The 24,289-nt window shown below is 37.5% G+C and overlaps 1 protein-coding gene across 2 annotated transcripts in view; it reads left to right on the top strand.

Moving 5' to 3' along the window:
* RNLS (renalase, FAD dependent amine oxidase) overlaps nt 1-24,289 on the top strand; it is a 313,877-nt gene that overhangs the window by 275,084 nt on the left and 14,504 nt on the right. For both annotated transcript variants that reach the window (XM_023739756.1, XM_004369903.3), the window contains exon 6: nt 12,802-12,977. In XM_023739756.1, coding sequence (XP_023595524.1) covers nt 12,802-12,977 — 176 coding nt within the window. The remainder of the gene's footprint in view (nt 1-12,801; nt 12,978-24,289) is intronic.

Below are 24,289 nucleotides of genomic sequence, written 5' to 3'. Positions count from 1 at the left end.
TGACAGCATGGAGTGGTTAGGGGCAGCATGGAGTGATTGGGGAAAGGATGAGATTTACTTCTCTAATTGTCATCGTTGACTAGACCTTGTTTTATACACTCATGGAAAATGAAAGCTGCAAGAAATCTTAAGAGAATGGTCTTATCTAACCCCTTTGCTCCACATATGAAGAAACTGAAGCCTAGAAGAAGTTTTTCTCATAATTCTTTGGGCATGCTTTCTAATGAAAATGGCCGTATCTAATTTCTTTATATACTTGAGATATAAAGTAAGAAAAGTACAGGCTAAAGGAAAGGGAAGGCAAGAGAAACAGAAGAAAGAAAGGATAGGAAACAGATATATGTAGGAACAAGCATATGATATGTCAGACACTGTACTAGATGCTTCACACATTTAAGATTGTTTAGGTTTCAGGTGACATAAAATCCAACTCAAAGCGGCTTAAGCAAAAAGGGAATTTATTGGTTTGTGTTTCTGAAAAATCAGGAGTAAAGCTTCAGGCATGTCTCGATAGATTCAGTCAACATCGTGAAGACTTAGCTCCTATCCGTTTCTTGGTTCTACCTTCTGTGCTAATAGATTGATTCATGGTAATACCAGGTGGTTCCAAGCATCTCCTTGCCAAGTCCAGCAAAAAAAGAAAATTCATTTCCCCAAAAGATCAATACTAGTCCTGCAATTCATCTCATTGACCTGTTTGACCTGGCTTGAGTTATATACCATTGCTGAACCAATTATCGTGGCCAGAAGGAAGGGATTCACTGATCAGTTTAACCTAGGCCATCTTTTTCCAGGGCAGAAAGTGGGGCAGCGGCGAGACCCCTAAAACAAAATTTGAGTATTGTTGCCACAGATGATCCAGTGGATACTGAGCAGGTAATGTCCGTCATATAGACATTCTCTTATATGATTCTCATAACTAGCCATGGTCAATATTTAACTGCAGTTCACCAGGCAGTCTCTCTTAGGGTTTACTGGGTTTCTTGAATCTATTAAGTAGATTGCCAGGGAGAAGACCTTCACTATTTATGAGCTGGTTTCAGCACCTTCATGAAACTCAAAGTCAGTCTCCAGTAGAAAAAGAAATATTAAAATATATTTGTGTGGCCAATTTGTGTTTTTGTTTTTCCTAGAACTAGGAGTTCTCCCTGCCTCATCCACTAGACCAGCCCTATGTAAATCAGCCATTCCTAATGATCACCATTTTTACCTTGTCTATTTTGAAGATTTGGCTCAACACCTTGATTCTTACATCTACTCCACTCTCAGGGTGAAGGGGCTTGGGCTGCCCCTCAGAAAATTATCCCTTGTGGCCCAGCTCAGCCCCTGTTCTGGCCCCTCATGACTCCATCCTGTAGCCTGTAGCATCCAGCACTCACAGGTATTTCGGAAATAGGCAATGTGTTGTTTATTATTCGGATAATTTGGATTACTAGTGTTATCGTTTACTTTCTCAGCTGGCTGTAGAAGGCAGAGCATACCCTTCTGTGTACAATTTTCTGTTGTTTACCGGAAGATTATTTCCTGAATTTGTATACATTTGTTTATGCTGGGGCTATGGAGAAACATCTTTGGAAACTGGAAGTATGAACTTTAGGGGAGTTCTCATTTTATTTTCAACTCATCGTGTGGGGTTTTACATACTTGTTTATATTTAACTTAAATTCCTATCAGAGTGGGATTGTTTAGATGATGACTGTGTATCTTGTTAAACATGCAAAATCCAAACATATGTAGCCTGGGATAACAAGGATTACAGATATACATGTGTATCAGTTTTAAAACTTTCCCTCTTACCCTTTAGTTAAAGTGGCAAATGCATACATTCATAGATACATTAGTACCCACAAACCTAGAATAAACAAGTCAAAGACCAAAAAAAGAGAAGAAATTAATAGGTGTGTTAGTTTTTTATAAGCTAATAATATTTCCAGTCCAATCATGGAAGAGTTTCCTAGGGTCACATGTAGAACCAGATCTATAATTGTTCAACTGTGAGCAGTCAGTGCAGTCAGATTCTAAATGTGCCATTGCTTGGTCCAGTAGAATTGACCCCACCTGTCTAGTCAATACATAGAGAAAAGTTTGCTTTACCTATCCATGCTCCCTAGGAGCTGACAGAGAACAGAACTGTTACTTCATTCATCTGTTCATCTAAGTATCCAATAAATATTCATAGCTTACTAGTGGCAGACCCTGATATAGGTGTTAGAAACGTAAAACAAGTAAGACAGAATCCATTTGTTCAGGTAGCCCTCAGTCTAGAAAGCAGACAGACAAGTAAATAGACAATTAAAATGCAATGTGATAAGTACTATGGATTCAGGGAGCACTTTCCTCCCATAATGCTTTATTTTCTGAGACTTAGATTTCCCATCAGTGAAGCAGAAGGTAAGAGTGATGGTACAATAAAACCTCAGTAATTCTAATCCTGTGAAACAGAGTGAGTCAGGCTGGATAGGTAGCTTTTCCAAATAACACTTGATGAGAGCCTACTGTTTGCCAAACCCTGAACTTCTCACTTTACGTGAATTTTATCTGCACAGTAATCCTGAAGTTGGCACTACTATTCCCAGAAGGACAAGAAAAAGGCAGATCACTGGAAAAGAAAATATAAATGGCTAATTTGTATGTGAATACACAACAATCATAGGTAACTAACTGAAAGCTAAAAGAAAGATACATTTTTAGCCTATCAGATTAGTAAAAATTAATAGCTTGAAAATATCCAGTGTTGGTAAAAGTATGAAGATACAAGTACAAGAGCTCTCATATGTTATTGGTGAAAGTGTATTTTGAAGGGCCATTTAACTCTAGCTAAAATAATTTTAAATGTCCTTACCCTTTGACTCAGCAATTCTATATGTAGGAATTTATGCTAGAGATATTCTCACAGAAGTACGACAAAGGTATAAGAATAAATGTGTTCATTGCAGCATCATTTGTAACAGCAACAAATTGGAAAAAATAAACTAAATATCCAGCTATGGAAGACTGACTAATAAACCATAGTAATTCCATAATATTAGATTAGGTATTTTCACATGAATTGATAGAAAGCTATCCAAGATGTTTTAAATGAATAAAAGCAAATTAAAGAACAGTATGTATAGTAATATTTTATTTCCATTTCAAAGACAGAGTTAAATATGCAGGTTTATGTGTAGAAATTTCTAGAAGGATACATAAGAGTCTGTTGACAATAGTTACCCCTGGGGAGTGGGACTGCCAGGTCTGAGAAAAAAGGAGTTTTTTGTTGTTGTTGTTTTTTCACTTTAGACCCTTTCATGGTGTTTCAGTTTTGTTTTAATAATTTTGTAATTTAAATAAAACTAATTTTAAAATATCAAAAATAACTTCCAACTATAATTTCTTTGAAGATTCATGCTGTGCATAATCATATTAGAAACTCTGAGAAGTCCTATTTAATTTTGTTTGAAACAGACATTCCTAAAATATATTTGTCCAAAGAATTTTTGTTTTGTTTTGCCTTAAAACTATGGAACATACTGTGGGAAACACTAAGCTAAGAAACCACAGGAACATTATGGCCTACCTAAAGTCATACAGCCAGGAAGTGGGGAGACTGACTCAAGGTACAGGGCTCAACCGAGTCCCTCAAAAACTGACTGTGGAATCAAAATGTTAAAAGGGACCTGATTCACTCATTCTAAAGGAAGCATATCTTGTTTCTCAGGGGAAAAAGAATAGCACCCTGGAATTTTCTATAAATCTTAGATGGTGGGTATGTCATAGTTTCCTAGGAGGAGTTAGATGCTACCTTCTGAAGGAAGGGGGAAAAATATTTAAACTTGAGTTATATTCTTGTCATTTAACATAATGCAATTTCACCCCTATCATTTTCTCCCTTTTTAATAGATACATCACCTTTGAAAAGGCAAGTGGGGGCTTACCAGGTAATTTTGATGTCTAGTTGCTGAGAAGAATACCATTTCCCCATTCATTCATCTTTCTGGACCTTTGTCAAACCAATTCCCTTCTTCTAACACATCTTTAGATACTGCTATCTTTATGTCTCCCAAATGAGGCTGCTCATTCAGACCTCTCCATCTGCTTTACTTGGACATTTAAAGCAACTGCTATTACCAATTAATACGGTCCCCTGCCTCCAGGGGAGAAAATATTAAAAAATAAAACAACTACTTCTCCTCAAAGACGAAAGGATGAAAATAAGTAAAAAGGAGGACTGTGAGTAAAGCCATCTCTTCGCTAAGCCTGGCCCATGGCATCATATCAGAAGTTTACATTGCAGTAGTCCTTTACTCTTCAGTTAAAAACCCAACACTGCGTTGAATGAATATAAACGCTTACTACAAAAATCTCTGCAGCAGATAAATTTGGAGGTAATGAAGTTGCCCAGGACATGTGGTGAGTAGGGCTCTTGCAGCCGAATTTTGGCTTCAGATACCTATATGTAAGAACTAGGTTTGAGATTTTTTAAAAGCAAATAAAACCTGCAGGTGGTCCCTCTGAATAGTGAGGCCTAGTTCCTGATTCTGGGCCAATAGCAGACACAGAACAGCAGACATGCTGCCAAGGAGATAGAATGCCAAATGGCAGAATCCTATATGCTTGTTTGGCTTGGCTCTTCTAGAAAGACGAGGAAGGGAGAGAGAGAGACATCAGGGGCACATATCTGCCGTCTCAGTCTCCTTTTCCCCTCCCTGACTTTTCCCCCTTTCTTTCCCCTGCTATTCTCTCATCATCAAGGGCAAGTTAGATTTTATGTTGGACTTACTGATGTGATTTTCTTACTCTCCATTACATTTGCTGCTGGTCCCCGGAGCCATATAAAAGAGCTAAATTGTAATAAGAGCTCTCATGGCTGGAAGACAAGGATAGCTGAGCCAGTTCCACATGGAATGGGGAGAGAGAAACTTACCACTAACTTCCAACTGTGATTACCAATTAATACAGCCCCCTACTTTTGTAGTAAATATTTACATTCATTCAAGACAGCTTTATAGTTTTAACTGAAGAATAAAGTACTGGAAGTGTAAATGCAGTATCCATTGCCCAGTGATGCTTCCATGAGTTTCCTGCCAGGATAAAGGAGAGTTGACCACCACCACCCCAAACTATGTGGCTCTCAACTCCTTGTCCAGTTCCTCCCCTCACGTGAATCTGACTTCTGAACCTCATTTGCACACACTGTCAATACCATCCCATTTACCAGATAAGTTTTCTAATTATTTTGCATGTATGTCCTCCCCCCACTAAGATGTAAGCTCCTCAAAAACCTCAGTCAAGTATCTCATGTCACAGAACACTGCACTGGACACCCACATGCTCATTTGACTGAATCAGTGATTGAAGAAACATTTTCACCCATTTCTTGATGATCTTAGTCTGCAGCTATTGTGCCTGCCCCTCCTGAGTGTCTTTAGACCTCTACTTCCCTGTCAGAGATGTAATATAGAGCTTAGTTCATGGGGAATCCAACCTCTGTCCCTTGACAGATACTACCAACATAAAGTTTATCAAATGGAAACAGTCTCTCAGGTGTTTGCATGTAAATAGGAATGTGCCAGTGAATTTGAGGTTTTAGTATAAAGTTATTGAGAGTGAGTTTGGGGGCAGGGATGCTGTGTGGTCTAAGAATGTGCATTCCTCATATGGTTACTAAAGTAGCAAATCAGAACTGATGAGAAATTTGGCTCAGAAATGGGAGGAGAGTCTAAGTTAATTTTTTCTAAATACCCAATTTTCCAGGACAAAATAAATTCATTCTTCCCTCTTTGCTTTAAGTTTACATTATTCCATACTAAACACTTGATTCTTTTTTCTTCTTTTTTTTATTTTTTATTTTTTTATTGTACTTCAGGTGAAGGCTTGCAGAACAAACAGTTTCTCATGAAACAGTAGTACACATGTTGTTTTATGACATTGGTCAGCAACCCCACAACATGTCAACCCTCTAACTTCTCAACCTTTTCTTTTTGGTAAAAATATACATGGCCAAAGACACACCATGTCAAAAATTTCTATATGAACAGTTCAGTGACATCGACTACGCTCTTCCAATTGTGCTGCTATTCTCACTTAGGATGAAAGCCCACAGAACAAAATAGTTTCTCATTTAACAGTTAGTACACATGTTGCCTATGACAATGGTTAACAACTGCACAACACATCGACACTATCCTTACTCAACCTTGGGTTCCCTGTCACCAGCTTCCTTGTCCCCTTCTGCCTTCTGGCCCTTGTCCCTGGACTGCTGTACCTCATCAGTCCCATTTGGTTTTATGAGGCTGTCCACTCCCAGGCTGAACGGTGAACCTCAGAGATGACTTCACCAAAACACTTGACATTTTTAGGATTTTTTTCTGAGATCCGTTCTGATTCATTGGCTATCATTTATCAAACAGTACTAGGCTGTTTAAATTACTATAGTTTTATAATTCATTTAAATATATGCTAAAGCAAGTCTATACTCATTGATTTTTTTCAAAAATTAAAAAAATATTTTCATTGCTTTATTTTTCCTTTAGAATCATTTTGTCAAATTGCAAAAAATCATGCAGATTTAAGAATTTTTTTTACTAGTTGCTGCTGACATATATGAAAAGCTGTTTATCCCAAAAAATATTAATTTGATAGATTTTTTGTGTAGATTCACTTCAGTTTTCAATGATATCATTTTTCTTCCTAATAATTATAAATCTTATTTCTACTTTTTATCTTATTGTAGCAGTCAGAGCAATGTTTAGTACCATTAGTGTTAGCAAGCATCCTTGGTTTGTTTCTGATTTTATTGTGAAATCCGTTATTAATTGTTAAGTATGATATGAACTGTCAGTTTAAGAAAGATATTCTATCTCATTTTGAAGCATTCTATTTTTTTATGTCTTTTTCTTCCATAAATTGATATTAAATGTTAATAAATACCTTCTAAGTTTATACTGAGATTATCATGCTTTTCCTAATCGTACCTATTAATATGATGTACTATAATAGATTAAGTGTTGAAAAACTTTGTATAGTTATGATGAATTTTTAAAAATATGGCTTGTGAGCATTTTATTAAAGATTTTCTGTTTATATTCATGAGGAATAATGGTCTGTAGTTTGCTGTGTCTGTTCATATGTGTACATGTGTGATTGTGTGTAGTTGAAATCAACATTATACTAGCTTGAAAGTTTGAAAGAATCACAGATAAAGAAAGCAGGTCCTGAAGTTTTTTTTTTAAGTTAATTTATTGGCTGTATTTTCAATGTCTTTTTCTTTTTTTGTTTATACTGATTTTCTTTTACATTGCGTTAACTTGGATTACTTTTATTTTCCAAGAAAAATCACCGTTTTTTAAAATTAATTTAAAAGTTAGTGTGGATGTGTTTATTTTTATGGCGTTAAAGAGCTTCTCTGTATCTGAAATATCCAATCCAGCAGAGGAAGACAATGGGGCTGCTTCCCTGCCTTTGAGTGGGGTGGGGGGAAAAAAAAAAAAGGAAACAAAATGTCTCCCCTGAGATGCCAAGCCACAAATCCACCCTCAGGCAGATTTGGTGCCACTATTCATACTGCCAACATAATCTAAAAATCTAGTTAAAGTATCATGGGTGGTAGTACCCCCAAGGCATCTGGCAGAAGCAGAAGCAAATCTCCAAAGGAACACTCTTTAAACTCAGGCTTCAAAGAATTTCTCAGATAAAGTTCCTAGGAACATAAACTCATAATAAAAAATAAAAATTTTAAATCACAAAGCACACAAGAAAACACACCATCATAAACTATAGTCATCCAAAACAGTGCAGATAGAATAAAACTCATAAAGTCTGCAGATTTTGGAATGATCAGACACACAGTGTAAAATAATTATGTTGAATCTATTTAAAGAAACAAAGAGTAGTGATGGTATGGCTAGGGAGAAAGAAACTATCAACATTGATTGTGTAGATCTGAAAAAGAGCCAAATAGAACATTTACAAATGAAAAATAGTTTAAATTTGAAATTCAAAGGACAAATTAAATATCAAATAAACACAGATGTAGAGAGAATGGTGAACTGCAAGATAAATCAGAAGAAATTACATAGAATTTACCACAGACAAAGAGATAGAAAATATTAAAGAGATGAAGATGAAATGACAGTATCTAACATATCTCCAATTAGAGTTCCATAAGAAAAGAGAATGGGGAGAATGAAATATTGGGAGAACTAATGACTGAGTAATTTCCAGAATTAATGATTAAAAAATGAATGTTCAGATTCAGGAAAACTCAATGAAGTCAAAGAAGGTAGACAAAAAGAAACTTAAGCCTCAAGATATCCAGCAAGAAACTGTAGAATCCCAAAGACAAAGTTGTAAATGCAGCCAGATATAAAAGAAAATTTACCTGCAAAAGATCTGCAATCAAATTGAGTTAACTTCTGAATATCATTAATAGAAGCTAACTCACATTGAAATTTTATCAAAGTGGTGGGAGAAAATATTTTCAATCTATTATTATATATCAAAGAAAAATATCCTTCACAAATAAGAGTAAAATAAAAACATTTTTAGAAAAACAAAAATTAAGTAAGAGTTTAACTCCAACAGACCTCATTAAGAAACTTCAAAAGAAGATATTTTTGAAAAAGAAAATGTCCCTAGAGGGAAGATCTGAACTCCAAGAAGGAAGCGGTGGATAAACGTAAACAAACATTGACTGTATGAAACAAAACAAAAGAAGTAAAATAATCCTGGGCAATAAAAGTATATAAAATCAGAGTTAAAGTAGTCTAAGTTCCCTGTATTATTCGGGGGAAAGATAAAAATACTGGTTAACTTTTGATTTTAAATTTAGTGTGGCTGCTTAAATGTGTGGGTATCCCTTAAAAATAGAAATAAACTGTATAACTTCCAAACTAGTAGAGGGGTAAAAATGATTTGATCAGAAAGAAGGCAAAATTTAAAAATTAAAAAAAAGAAACAAAAAGTAGGACAAGTAGAAAACAGAAAATAAACTTTAAGGTAAAAAGCATTTCTAAATGTAAAGAAGTTCACAAGTATCAGGGAAAAGTACTGTAAAAAGTTCAAGTATCAGGAAGCTAGTAACATCGCTTCTATACAAAGCAGAAATTACCAGAACTAAATAGAGAAATAGGCAAATTTGCCATTATAAGGAGAGATTTTGAACATTTCTCAGTAATTGATTTTAGCAGGAAAAAAATAATTTAGTAACATAACCACACAATTAATAAGCTTGTTCTAATGAACTTAATGTATAACATCTAGAAAATTCTGTTCAAGGACACATGTAACACTTGTGAAAACTATGTATGAGGCCATTCAGTATATCTTGAGGTATCATACAGATCACCCTCTGTGACTCAACACAATTTAGAATTGGTTTTAAAAATGTTTTTATAGTTGGGTGTTATTTTTTTGACCCAATATGAGAATCTTTGTCTTTAACTAAGCAAATTTTAACCTGTTAATATGTACTATTGCATCTCATATGACCATGAATCTGAGATAGCTAGAACACTTATTTCAAAACAAATTTCAATTTCTGTTTGGGGAATAGGTGACTTCTGTAGCTTTTGATTTTAAGTGTTTACTGCGAGAGCCTTCTGTGGATTAGGTGCTGTATTAACAGTAGGTAATAATGCTACCGCTACTGTTGGGGCTGCTGCTGCTGTTATTATCAACTTTCAATGTCCTGATCTCCACCCATAATTGTAGACTAAAAGCTTGCTCTGCCTATGGCCAGGAATAGTCTGCCACTATTCCTAGAATGTTGGTCTAATAATCAGACTTTAAAGCTTCAAGAGAAGGCAATTCTGCAATCCGTTTCTAAAGCTGCTCTTTCTGCCGTGGAGAGGTCAAAACAAGAATATTATGTAGGAATGCCTCTCATTTATGTAGTGCTTTATATTTTAAGAAAGGCTTTCATGCGTTCTGACCTGTTTAATCCTTGTAACAGCCCTATAAGGTAAATAGTATTATTCCCTTTTAGTTGATAGAAGAAAGTAAAGCCTGAGAGATTAAGTTGATCAAGACCACGGACTATTAAGGGGGGATTCAGGGGCTCAAATACTCATCTTCTGACTCTAAAGCCATTGATCTCCCAAAATACAGAAATAGTTGTCAACTTACTATGAACTTTACATTTAAAATGCCAAAAGGAAAGAGCTACGCTTGTTAAACTGAAAAAAGAAAAAAATAATAAAGAAGAAAGATAGCATCATTACGTTCTCAGTGACCAAGGAATAATGATTATACTAAATTCATGTTCTAAATCCTAGTAACATGTTTGTGGCTTTTTATAATATTCCCTTTCCAAACTTTGGTCATGTTTAAACTCTGGCTCGCTGTTTGTGTTTTTGAACTTTAGTTTCTAAAAATACCCTTTAACTTGGGGATGAGGGGGGTTCTCCCCAAAGCCCTTTGTTTCAGGTTATAGCTATTCAAATTTTAATCTAAATTCTCAAAAATTTTTGTCAGATTCCGGTAAAAACAAGTAGCCAGGTTGTTCTCTCATTTCTCATTGTTATGCAAGAACTGTTTCATTTTGGATCCTAAATTTCACTTTTTATTGCTCTCCTTGGCGTGGATGGCTAATGTAAACGGTAGAAACCTGGCAATGCACCATCACTGGCCTGAGGGACTTTACGAGTTCCCCCTAGAACAAATGGCTGGGTCAGTGCAACCTCCTGATTATTCTCAGCATGCAGCTAGCATTCATTTTTCTTTGAAGCTTGCCATAGATAAGTCAACTCAGAGCCCAAAGTCTCCTGCTTCAGCATGCTGACCCAGTAACTTTCTCTGTCTCCGGGAAGATTTGGTACCGCATGAAAGAGGGGTGGTATTGACATTCTTGCTGGCAACAAGCCTCCTTGAATTTATTAACTGATAACAAATAACACCTCCTGAGGCAATATGCAACAAGTTTCTCACTGTGTTGGTTTTCGGTGAAAGAACTTGAGATTTTGTACTCCTTCGTGCTACCTGTAAGTCTCCACTGAAAGGTTAAACGTTGAAGGTTCAAAGAGACAGTCCCTCTGTTTTCTCTTTCACATTGTCCCAGCCTCTGTGAGATGGAAACGGTAGACAAGCTGGCTCACCATTTCATTTACTGCACAGATTCTGAAGTCCAACCTCCTACCTCATACAGGTGAAACCCTTTGGAAGCACTTACTTTATTTTCAAATGCTTACAGCATTTTGGAACTTTCATCTCTTGTATTTTGCTGTAAAATTCATTAGCCAGGGTTCCCTGAGCCAAGAGCAATAGAAAGATGAAGTACTTTTACAGAAAAAAAAAAAAAAAAGAAACTCAAGTATAATTTGGGCACCTCCAGGGGGTCTTTTCCCTTGGCGTATCTGTTTTATTGCCACCATTCCCACAGCTAACATTTATTAAGCACCTGCTCTGTGCCAGAAACTGTGCTGCGTACTTCATGCATGTTGTTATTTAATCCACACCACAGACCTATATGGTGGGTACTAATTCTCATTTTATCCAAAAAAAAAAAGAAAATTGAAATATAAAGAGGTTAAGTAGACACATAACAAGTATGTGTCATTCAACCCTTTTTTTATGTGTAAAACTGTACAAAAAAAAAAATCACCATTGTGTCAAGTCTGACTCAGGGAAACCCTATGTGTTGCAGAGTAGAACTGTGCTCCATAGGGTTTTCAAGGCTGGGAACTTTCAGAAGCAGATTGCGAGGCCTTTCTTCTGAGGTGCCTCTGGATGGGTTGGAACCACAGTCTTTTGGTTAGTAGTCAGTTTGTGCCATCTAGGGACTTCTAAAACTGTACAGACCTGCCTCAAATAGATCACTGTCTCAGTCTTTATAATCCCAAATTAAAGAATTTTCAAAATTAGGCTCGTAAACTCCTCTTGGTGCCTTACACAACTTTAGTATTCTCCTCTTTCAGCAGGGAAGAGCACCAACTTTCGTATTATACTTCGTGCATTTCAGAACAACTGTTGTTTTCCTCTCAACTTTAAACTTCTGCATGATCTAAACAAATAATAATAATAGGCAAACTCTTGTTAACATTCTTTCCAAGATTCTGTTTTCCAATGTCTCAGTCACTTTGCTTTCAACTTCAAACTTTATTTGATTTCCTTACATTCCACTAAAGGGTGAAGGTTACAAAGCGGGCAGTCATTATTTGTAATTATGAAAATAGAGCAAAAAAAAAAAAAATTCAATGGTAAATAAAATTTAGCTCAAAATAGCTCCAAGTTATGAATGAGGCCGACTTTTAATTTTTAATTCTGCTTAAAATATAAGAAAGAATATTATGAAGACAAGCCTGTTTTTAGAGAGAAGCTAAGTTTTCAAAAAAATAATTTATTCCAGCATCAAGGTAATTTCAACAAAGTATTTTGCAACCCATTCAGCATAAAATGAACAAGACAACAAGTATTTATTGAACATGTTTTATTCTCAGAAATTTAAAGAGAATATAGACTATGTACAAGAAATGGATGCTGCCCTGAAAAGCTTGCAATTTAGTGCGTGAGAGAAGACGAACATACCAAAAAATTAACTTATACCCAAGGCAATACATATTAAGTGGTCTTCTTACCCTCCTTCCAGTTCTTTATTAAGACCTGACAATTTGTTCTCTAAATATGTCTTGAATCTGTCGTCTTCTTAAAAGAAGCTTGAGTGTGAATTTCAAAAATAGCCTAATTTTATGTTCAGAGACTAGAATATAAAGTTTTTTCTTCATTTATTGCCAGATTATTGTGATCAGTCCTTAAATCTGGGTTGAAATGCTAGAAGATGCTTTCAAGTTACCCATTAAGATTTTTTTTATGTTCCTTTTCCACTAGAGTCGCCAGACGTCGGGCCTTGCCTAGTGATTCACACGACTGTCCCATTTGGAGTGACATACTTGGAACACAGCACTGAGGACGTGAAGGAGTTAATCTTCAGGCAACTGGAAAACATTTTGCCAGATTTGCCTCAGCCAGTTGGTACAAAATGCCAGAGATGGAGATATTCACAGGTAATCAAAGAATCCAGTGGCGTGAGCACAACTATTTCCTAAATAAGACAGCAGAATTGATTTTACGTTTCATCCTTTGCCACTTTATAGCAAAAGAAATTAACAGTGTCATCTTTGGAACAAATATGTATTTGCCTAACATGTAAGTGCAAACTTCTGCACGTTTTATTGTCCCGTTATTTCTCAACAGTATGTGCATCCAATTTTCCCCAGTGTTTTGTTCAAATTCTAGCATCTCAAGACTGATCCACTCTGAAAATCTAGGGTTTCCTGTGTAGATAAAGCAGGTTGTATATCAAAATGCAGCTGTTTCTCGGGGGTTTTTTGAAATCAGAACTGTGGTTCTACAGAAACTATTATAGCCTCCTGAATTTTTGCAATATGTCAAATTAACCTTGCAAGTATATTTTTCTACCACAATTTTCATGTTTATTAAGTTCCCTCTTTGGTTTTGACTGCTGCCAACAGAGTTCTTTGAGAGAGAAGGATGAGTACCTGCAAAGAATAGCTAGTTGAGCTGTTTTTCAGGGTTAGATGCTGATTGCTCTACCAGTTCAAACTTAAGGCTCTTTACACTAAGTGAGTGTTGGCTTTCCTGAAAATCTCTACATATTCCAAAGGAAGTTTGTGAGTATTTGTAGAAAAAGTCTTTTGATCTGTAAATTTAATTGTGAAGTCATTTGGGGGCAATGGAGCAAAATGTAGAAGGTAAAAAGAAGCAGTGCGTTGTCCATTTTTTCCTGAGATTTCTGCTCCTACATACGAACTGACTTTTCAGCACTGTTGAGTATCCATCACAATTGGTTAGAAACGTGGTTTTGTGGGAAACCAGAGCAGATTTTGTATATTTTAAAGGTCTTTCCAATATCAGAGGAAATGGTAAATTATTTCCTAAAATACTGTAGCATGTCTATGTGTTTACCCATATCTTCTCAAGTTAAATTATCCTGTGAACCTTTGGGGGAAAATATTTACTTAAACATGTCATGGTCATTCCAGAAGACTTTCCTTTTCCCTTTTAAAAGCTTTGAAAAATCTCAGTAAATTACATTTGATACAATTTAAGTTGGCTTGGAAAAGACGACAGGGAAATAATCTTGTTGATACCATTTGAAGTTAGACGTATTACACGGGCAATTCACTTTAATATTTATACATATTCCTGAAAAGAAAGTTGATGAGGTTTCTTCTTGTGCCTTTCTCATAATTATCTGAAAAAAAAAAATTGGTTCAAAATCTATTTCTTAGAATTTAATGTCTTAACAAAATAGATTTATCCTAACCACAAAATGACCTATTCAAAGTCGTACAATATCACAAAATTTAATAAAAGTCTTTGAACACAATGTACATCCAAACCCTAGCAATGATTTTTTATTACAGTTTGGATGTTCTTGCCTGAAATTATCCTACTAGCATTTATAGCTCTGTAGTCAAGAAGTCTACATGGGCTGCAAAGCCTGAAGGGGAATAAGTTGTCGTTCAAGTTTAGAAGTTTCCATTTTTCACTATTTATATACTTGCAGTACTTGAGTATCATTTTATAGGACGTTATAACATTGTCATTTATGGCAGAAATCTTACCTACATTGTATTTGACCTTTTTTTTTCTTCTTATGCTAATCATATGACCTCAGCAAAAGGAATAATGAAGATCTAGAGATTTAATAGCATTTAAGTAGTTTTCAATTACCATTTTCCAAGAAAACTTTCTCCAATGCTTTTAAAAAGCCCACCTTCACCTTTGGAATTTAATATAAATGCATGCACCCCTCTTCCCTTGCCCCTCCAGTACTTGCAATCCACCTTCCATAAATTCATGTATATTTGTGTATGAATATGATCTAACATACTGCTTAAAGTGAAAGGAAGGATGGTGTGGGAGCAGAGACAGAAAATAAAGAGGAACAACCAATAGGTTTTTAAGTTTTCCTCATGTCTGAGTAGAGGTGAAGTTCCATAGCAGAGAAACCAACTCAATCCCCCCTATATTTTCTTCCAGCTCCCGTCCCGCCCTACTTTCTTTTTCTTTCCCTTCCCTACCTGTCCTGCTCCACCCGAACCTTCTCCTGTTTTCCCACACTCCACTGCCTTTCTTTTCTTTCTACTCTGAGAAGCAAAAGATAGAGCCCGTTCAAACCCTCATGGTATGAAAGCTTAGATAGACCACAGTTTTGTTACCCACTGCCCTGAGCAGTAATGGGTGATGTAGATTCCCCATCCTAGACCCCTCGGGCTTGACCCTTTACCTTCTTTACCCTCTTATTCACTTTTTTCCCCCTCCCTTTTTCTCTTCTTTTGTGAGCCATACACCATATGCTGGCACCCAGAAGAGGGAAAAAGGTGAGAATGAAAGTAAGATAGCACTGATGAACCTGGCCAGGGCTGGCTGATTCAAATGTGTCATCTCATTTAATATCAACAGCTGTTTTATGAGACAGCTAGCTTTAACGCGCTATAGGGATGAGAAGAGTCGCTAGGTGGTTCAAGTGCTTAACATGTTCAGCTGCTAACCAAAAGGTTGGAGTTTCAAGTCCACTCAGTGGCACCACAGAAGAAAGACCTGGCAGTCTACTTCCAAAAAATCAGCCATTGGAAACCCTACGGAGCCCAGTTCTGCTCTCACACACGTGGGGTTGCTATGAACTGGAATCAACATGAGGGTAACTGGTTATTTTTTTTATAGTGATGAGAAAATGAAGCTTCAAAGAAATGAAATAACCTCCCAAGTTCGCATGGCTAGTAATGACAAAAGCCAGTCTATCAAGTCCTCCTTCCCTCCTCTTTGCTCACTCTCTGTTTCCTATGGCTGCTGTACCAATTTACCACATACTTGGTGGCTTAAAACTACACAAATTTATTATAATTCTGAAGGTCAGAAGTCCAAAATGGGTCTCCCACCCACTGCTGTCAAGTCAGTTCCGACTCATAGTGACCCTATAGGACAGAGTAGAACTGCGGCATAGTGTTTCCAAGGCTGTAAATCTTTACAGAAGCAAACTGCCACATCTTTCTCCCACAGAGCGGCTGGTGGATTCAAACTGCCAACCTTACGGTTAGGAGCCAAGCACTTTAGCCACTGCACCACCAGGGCTCCTTCAGTTGTGTCTCACTGGGCTGAAATCAAGGTGCCAGCAGGGCTGCATTCCTTTCTGGAGGCTCTAAGGGAGACTCTGTTTCCTTGCCTTTTCCAGCTTCTAGAAGCTGCTCCCATTCTCTGGCTGATGACCACCCCCTTGCTTCGTCTTCAAAGCCAGCAACAACAAGTCAAGTCCTCACATTTGCATCAGTCTGACCTCTTCTGCCTCCTTCTTCCACTTTAAAGGACCCTTGTGATTACATTGGGCCCACCCGAATATCTAAGATGATCTTCCTATCTCAAGATCAGATGATTAGCAGCCTTAATTCTCCCTATCCATGTAGCATAACATAGTCACACGTTCAGTAGATTAATGTGGACATCTTTGGGGGGCCAGTATTGTGCCTATTACACCCTTCATTTCCCCATAATTCTTGGTAGATCCTTTTTTGAGTCAGTGTCTCTCACTCCCCTCGTAAAACCTCTGAGGAGGGCATCGCCAAAAACCCGTTGTCGTCTGGTCGATTCCAACTCATAGCTACCCTACAGGACAGAGTAGAACTGCCCCATAAGGTTTCCAAGGATCGCCTGGTGGATTCAAACTGCTGACCTTTTGGTTAGCAGCCATAGCTCTTAACCACTACGCCACCAGGGCTTCCAGGGAGAGCATCAGTCCTTTAAAAATCAAGTCCCTATTAGAGAGTGGCTAGTAAATCAGAATAAAGGTGTGGTGATCTACTTCCAAAATAATCAGCTATTGAAAAACCCTATGGAATTTTACTCTGACACAGTTCTACTCTGACACACATGGGGTTGCCATGAGTTGGAATCAACTCCACGGCAACTAGTTTTTAGAATCTGAAGCAGATAAGAGGACTATTCGGAGGGAGGGGAGTTTCTTGTTTCCCTGGCATTACTCTCCCATGCCCATGGCTGCCTCTAATGTCACATATCCACAATGGCAGCAGTGGAGTGAAATTGTCATTTATTCATTCATTCATTCAATAAAGCATTTAATGAATGCCTACGATATGCCCAGTACTGTGCTCACGAAACCCTCCAGGTTAATATTTGGTGAGGGCCTTCTCTAAGACTCTGAATTGAATTTTGTCTTGAGTAAGATAACAGTGCTTTCTTGTGGGTGCTGCTGTTAGATGAGGAAAGAGCTGGATGAAGAAAGAGGCGTGTTTGACTTTGGAGCTGCTTCTGCGCCTCCCATTTTGGTTTCAATAAACACTTGAATAGGTGGATCAAACAGTCTTGGCAAAGCAATGACAGATTTTTCATCTTTCTCAATTCCTCCTTTTTGGGGCTCTTTGTCCTCCATTTAATGTAAGTTGATGCTTAGGCTGTGATGCATTGAATTAAGCTTTCTGTAACAAATATGATATGTTAACCCTTTCAGCAGATGAATGATAACTGAAAACACCTTTCTCATTTACCTTGATGGGGCATTTAATCAGTTTGGTAGCCCTCAATATTCTCACCACTACTATTTGCTGTGTTTTTCTTTGTTTCAGTGTCTTTCATGATGTCTTTCCCAAACTAATTATCTGATTTGCTTGCAGGTTTAGCTGTAATTTTCTGTATCCTTATTCAGTGCCTGAAAACATCAGTGGCCATTTTCTCTAGTTTATTTAGCATAAACATGAATTACTTTATTTAAAAAGAAAATCACCAAATGAATTTTCAAATACCAAGTTGATCAGGAGAGGAATCTGGGGGGAAGGTGAGGTAGTGAATGAATACATTGGTATCTTTGGAGAAAATCAGTTGATTTGGACTGACCTGTTAGGCTTATGGAGCCCTGGTGGCGCAGTGGTTAAGAGCTACGGCTGCTAACCAAAAGGTCAGCAGTTTGAATCTACCAGCTGCTTCTTGGAAACCCTATGGGGCAATTCTACTCTGTCCTATAGGGTAGCTATGAGTCAGAATTGACTCAACAGCAATGGGTAGTTTTATTTGGCTTATACAGTAGAATTAGATATTATCTTTTAGTTACATTTTTTTCTTGGCCATTTGCCCTAATGCTATTCCCTTCGTCCTCCACAAAGGTAGTTCTTTCTTTATTTTTTTGAGGAGGGGATCATGACCGCTTTAAGAATCTTATGAAAGCTATGAACATTAATATTCTTATAATTAAAAAAGGGCATGTACACATAAATGCAAAAATTGCATATAAGGATTCATAAACAACCTCAAGTCCTTCTATGAATCAAGTGTTTGGAATACCTGCTGTAAACATTATACTCATATAATCTGAATAAATCAGGAGCCCCTCATGCCCTAGTCTTGGCATATTGTTACAGTCAAAGAAACAGTCCAGGAACCAAAAGGAGTTTAAAGTAGTTGCAGTCTTTACCATTATTTCATATAGACTTTTAAAGAATATCCAAAATTTATCATCCTCAGGAGTATTTTTTGAAGTCTTTGTTCCCATTCATTGTTTATCCCACTTCTGGAAGCTCCCTCAAATCCTCTCTTCCCACCCTGAACACTTAATTCCCCACAAAAACTTTTCTTAACAATCAGCCACGTGGGCTCATCTCTTTTTTATTATCTTTCCTCTCTTCACCCTTCACTTCACTCTCTTCACTTTTGACTATATTCTTCTCCTCCTCCCTCCCTTAGACAAGTAATCTTTGCCGTCTTCAATACAACTTCCCCGTTTTGCCTTCCTCAGATCTTCCCCCAGCTTATTACCTCAGTTGGCATAGTACGGGCCAAGAATTAGAAGGAGTAAGATAGGGGGAAAGGGAAAATGTGAAACAACTTAAGGTCAGAATTTTCTTATGAGTTTGAGTTTGGTGGAAGAGGGGAGTATGCACAGAGAAGAGATTGAGACTATCCATACACTTACATTATTATACCCTCATGAGATTTATTTCTGGTGGGCCAAGTGAAGAAATTTTGTCATTAAAAGGGCATGTGGGGTTTGATACTTTAATTTCCTTTCTCTTTCTTATGTATTTTCTATCGTTATACTCATTTTCTTCTTGTAGGTAGATTGGAGCTGGAAAGAAGTGACTGATTTCATAAATCAAACTTATAGTAAAAATTTGACAGGGATGTTTCAGAAGGGCTGATTTAATGCCAGGGGCAATGACACTTAGCCAAACCCAAAAGGGACTGTTGAATAACATTAGAACAAAGTGAGATAAACTAATGGATCACTATTGACACAAGGAACTTGTGTCAGTTGGGTTTTTTCTTTCTTTTTTTTAAGCTTACAAATTTTTCAGCTTTTTGCAATTTATTCCTAAACTAACTTACACATTTAACAGTGTTTGGTAATTTAACACATTTATGCCATTGAGTCAACATTTCCTGGCATGAAATAATGGCCACAAGAGTCTTCTTGCCTCTGTACCAGAAGTTTACAGTGACTTTTGGAGAGCGAAAACAAGCTCTTTAGGATAGATGGACTGCAGTATGACCCAGTCTAAAAACAGCATGAAACCTAGCAGGTGTCAGTCCTAAGCATTCCATGGAGTAATCTCCCACCTCTTTGTCACTGGCACATGACTAGTTGCTCCCATTTATTATGAGGTCGCTACATATGTGTGAGATCATCAGTTGAGAAATTCTGATAATTGAATTAAAAATGTACCATCGCAGTTTAATTGAAGTTTATATGGGCGGATGTTTTGCCCTTTCACAAAATTCCATATTATATGAACCAGTAAATGTTTTTAACACATATGAGTTTAATGAGGTCATTTTTTAAGTACTCTTGGGATTTACTCTGCCATGTTTTCATTATCAAACTTTTTCAGAACTAATTATTTTAAATAGCACTACTTTATAGGAGACTAAAGGAGTCTGTGTCATGTAGTCCTGGATAAATGCTATATATATATTCATCTGCACCCAATATTAATACTTAAAACTGGGTGATGGATACTGTTATATGGAGTGGATACCCTAAGAGAATTAGGCCCTACTCCAGGACTATTCTATAAAGAGTAAGTCTACTTGATCTATTTAAAGTAGACACTAGTATTATGCTATACAACTAACAAAGTGTGGGTGACAAGAGCTATTTATATCCACATTGTGAATTAATAATGTATACTCATATAATCGGAGTCCTGTGGCACAGTGGTTAAAGAGCTACAGCTGCTGACCGAAAGGTCAGCAGTTCAAATCCACCAGCTGGTCATTAGAAACCCTATGGGGCAGTTCTACTTTGTCCTATAGGGTCACTATGAGTTAGAATCAATTTGATGGCAACAGGTTTTTTTTTTTTTTTTTTGAGCCCTGGTGGAGTAGTTGTAAAGAGCTGTGGCCGCTATCAGAATATAATCATTCAGTACATGTTTGTTGAACTCCTACTATGTGCCAGATATTGCACTAGGTTCTAAGGATTCACAGACACCTACCTTCCTTGAAGGAGCTTCCCATATAATAGACAAAGCAGACCAATAAACACATAATCATGCTATTGTACAATGTGCTAAAAGACAGCACAATGTACTGTGTGAGCACAGAGCAGCCTTTAGGAAATGGTCAGAAATAGCTTCTAAATGAATAATTTCTTTTATAAGGATGAGCACAAAGCTGGTTCCTATGAGGCAGAGGTTAAAGATGTACCAAATATCCAACTTTTCCAGACCACTGTATCCACTTCGTCATCTCTAACATCAACTACTCCTCCTCGGTAGTTTGGTAATTTGGGGTTCTGTAATTTGCTGCAATGTCTCACGGAACTCACAAACTGTACTTACAGTTGAGTGGTTTATTAGGAAGGTAATGGGGTACAACTCAGGACTGGGATCAACTTGGAAGTAACAGGAACAACCTAGGACGCAGTTCCACGATCAAGACAGCTTCTTCTCCCTCCCCCTCTGCTGCGGGGCCCTGCTGGGGCCTTGCTGCCACTGTCTCTTACTGTCTTCTGTGTTACAGCACCTCCTGCCTCTCTCCACATCTCCCCGTAAGCCTAATGGGATGGCAAAACTCACCAATCCCCTCGTTAGTGTTCCAAATACCTTATTTGCATGGTGCCACTGCCACAAGGATGTCATGCCCCTTATTTACATTATTAGCAAGCTATCTAATCCTCTTGGTGCCACAAGCACCTCATTTGCATAGTCCCACCCAGTCATTGGTGGGAGTTACAAAGACTATGGCTAGGAGGGCCATATTAACTAATTCACTGTACCACAGCTTCCTAAAAAAAACACGTCACTTGAGCTAAATCCTACAAGATGAGGGAGGCACACAGGCAAAGGGAATGATGTTCCAAGAACAGGTGCTCTTTTCCAGAGGCAAGACAGTGCATGGTGCATTTGAGGAATGGCCAGTAGTTTAGTTAGGCTGAAAGGTAGGGTACAAGTAAAATATGGAACAATGGAGCGAGAGAGGTAAGCTGGATCCTGCACTTCAAGGACCTTGTTTGTTACGTTGTCTGGACATTATCTTCTAGTTCAGCTCACTTATGGGGCTGTCACTATCCTCTGGCTGGGGCATTGTTATCGCCAAAATCAGAAGTCTCTGGAATAGAGGCTCTACTGTTTCTATTTTAGATCCCCTTATTCTTTCTCTTCACCCTGGTTTTTGCTGTCATCTGCTGTAACCCTTCTGTATATTGCAATGGTCCACATCAGCATGTTATTAGATAGTCTATATGTATATATATGGAGCACTGGTGGCATAGTGGTTAAGAGCTCAGCTGCTAACCAAGAGGTTGGCAGTTCAAATCCACCAGCTGCTCCTTGGAAACCCTATGGGGCAGTTCTACTCTGTCCTATAGGGTTGCTATGAGTTGGAATCGACTCGACGGCAGCGGGGTTTTTTTTTGGTATATGTATATATACACACACATATACATGGGAGGAAGAGAGAAAGAATATATGTGTGTGTGTGTATAGGTAGATAGAGATATATACACATACATATATACACATGATTCTCAGTGGTTTGGCAGTCATATGATGTTGTGATCACTTCTGTGATGAGATCTGGTGTAGTGTGATCACCTCCATGATGGGATCTGCTGTGAATAGCCAATCGGTTCAAAGGAAGTTTCCTTGGGTGTGTGGCCTGCATTGAATATAAGTGGACATTCTGGCAAGGCTTGTGGGCTTTTGCTTGCACTGGATCCTGCAGCTGGCTCCTGTTTGTCTGACATCCGGTTCTTGGGAATTGAGCTAGCAGCTTATCTTCAGTCTTGTCTGCCAATCTTGGGATTTATCAATCTTCGCAGCCCATGAGCTAGAGCCCTGCTCTCTGACCTGCCAATCTTGGGTTCGCCTTCCCCTGCAGCTACGTGAATCAGGAGAAGCCTCTATCCTGACCCATGGACTTGGGACGTTCCAACCTCTACAACCATATGAGCTATTTCCTTGATATAAATCTTTATATATACTTATACACTTTACTGGGTTTGCTTCTCTAGAGAACTCAGCCTAAGACATTTGATACCTAGAGTGGTTCTAGAGAAATAACTTACCATATGACCCAGCAAATCTACTCTTAGCTATTTACCCAGACAAATGACTACATATGTCCACATACAAATCTGTATGCAAAGGTTACTTATAATTGCTAAAAACTAGAAATAATCCAAATATTCATTACCTGGTAAATGGATAAACAAATGGTGGTACATCAGTAAATGAAAAACCTACTCAGTAATAAAAAAGAACTACTAGTACATACAGTAACATGAATGAAACTCAGAAGCATTATCTAAATGATTTAGCCAGACTCAAAGGCTGTATACTATATTACTCTGTTTAAATAATATTCTGGAAAAGGCAGAACTATAGGGACAAAAGACAGATCAGTGGTTGAAAGGGGCTGTGGTTGGGAAAAGGAGATTAACAGAGGGGCACAAGAGAATTTTGGGAGGGTGATGGAAATTTTCTCTATATTTTTTTTGGTGATGGTTGCATGACTGTATGTTGTGTTGTTAAGCGCCACGGAGTTGTTTTCAACTCATAGTGACCCCATGCGTTGTCAAAATTTCCAGAATAGTACACATAAAAAATATATTGTATGTAAATTATACCTCAATAAATCTGACTTAAAAAAAAAAAAAGCCTGCTTTTTATCTTCCGTTATTAGCTCTCTGAGGAATAAGAGTTGATCCTTCTATTTTCAGAGTATTAAAAGAAGAAGGAAGGTTGTTTCTACACCTGAAGATGAAATGGGTTACAGTCTTCTTTGCTACAGTCCCAAAGTGCAGACCAAAAGCAGTTGGCTCTATTCAACATGAATGAGAACCAGAAAGAAATGTCAATGTCCATGCTTCTGGGCCTTCAAGAAGAAGAATGGAAAGAGAATGGGAAAAGGATGAGAATGATTGGGTCAGTGGGAAATTAAGCAGCTATCAACTGAAATGGGGGGAGAAGTGGTGATTAAGCTCAGCTGAGTAGGAAAGTTGACTTTAGGTTTATCTATAGACACATCATCAAAAGCACTTTTGGATCTCCATTTCCTAGAATCTCAAGCAATTAGATTTTTTGAGAGATTGTGACAGAACATTATGTTTTGATGAAAATAGAAAGATCCCAAAACTGTTAAAGTCACCTTAAGGGCAGGAACTCATTTCTGTTCCTTAGCACTTTACACAGTGCTCAGCAACTACTAGGAGTACAACAAATATTAGAAGAATTAATTAATGTACTAAAACTCACTAAAAGGCAGAACAATTTTTTATTAAATTAAAAACTCTAAAGGGGAAAGTAATCGGAAAATTGTTTTGTTGTTATTACTGCAACACTGCTGGAGAAAACAGTATCTCATTCTTTATTGTGTGCTTGTTCTGAACAAGTCCTCATCAAAATAGACTGCTAGCACTTTAGAATAATAGATCTAAATGGATTCAATGTAGACTTCTGCAATTGAATATACAATTTCAGGAGTGTATGTCCTTTGCAGTTTGAGCCCACTAAAGCTGCTACATGGATCATATAACTGATTTGTGGCACATTCTGCCAGCTCCTACCCAATGGTTATTAAAATAGAATAGACAAATACCAATAAAGTGAAAAAGCTCCACTGAGAATTCACCAGACCACATCACTTTCTTCACACCTAGGGTTTTCCAACCAATAGTAATTTTACTGCGGCTCTCTGTAGCACCAGGTACAGAGCTCTGTAGCCAGGCACCCATAATACAAGTAACCCTTTCCCCATGGCACAACAAACAAACAGGTTTATGAAATCACCATTAAATATAATAGAACACTGGAGAGATGAGTAGAACAGAGGCAAGATGAGGTGA

This window comes from Trichechus manatus, unplaced genomic scaffold, assembly GCF_000243295.1.
Source record: "Trichechus manatus latirostris isolate Lorelei unplaced genomic scaffold, TriManLat1.0 scaffold00007, whole genome shotgun sequence".
Classification (NCBI taxonomy): Eukaryota; Metazoa; Chordata; class Mammalia; order Sirenia; family Trichechidae; genus Trichechus; species Trichechus manatus.
This window is presented reverse-complemented; position numbering and strand designations above follow the sequence as displayed.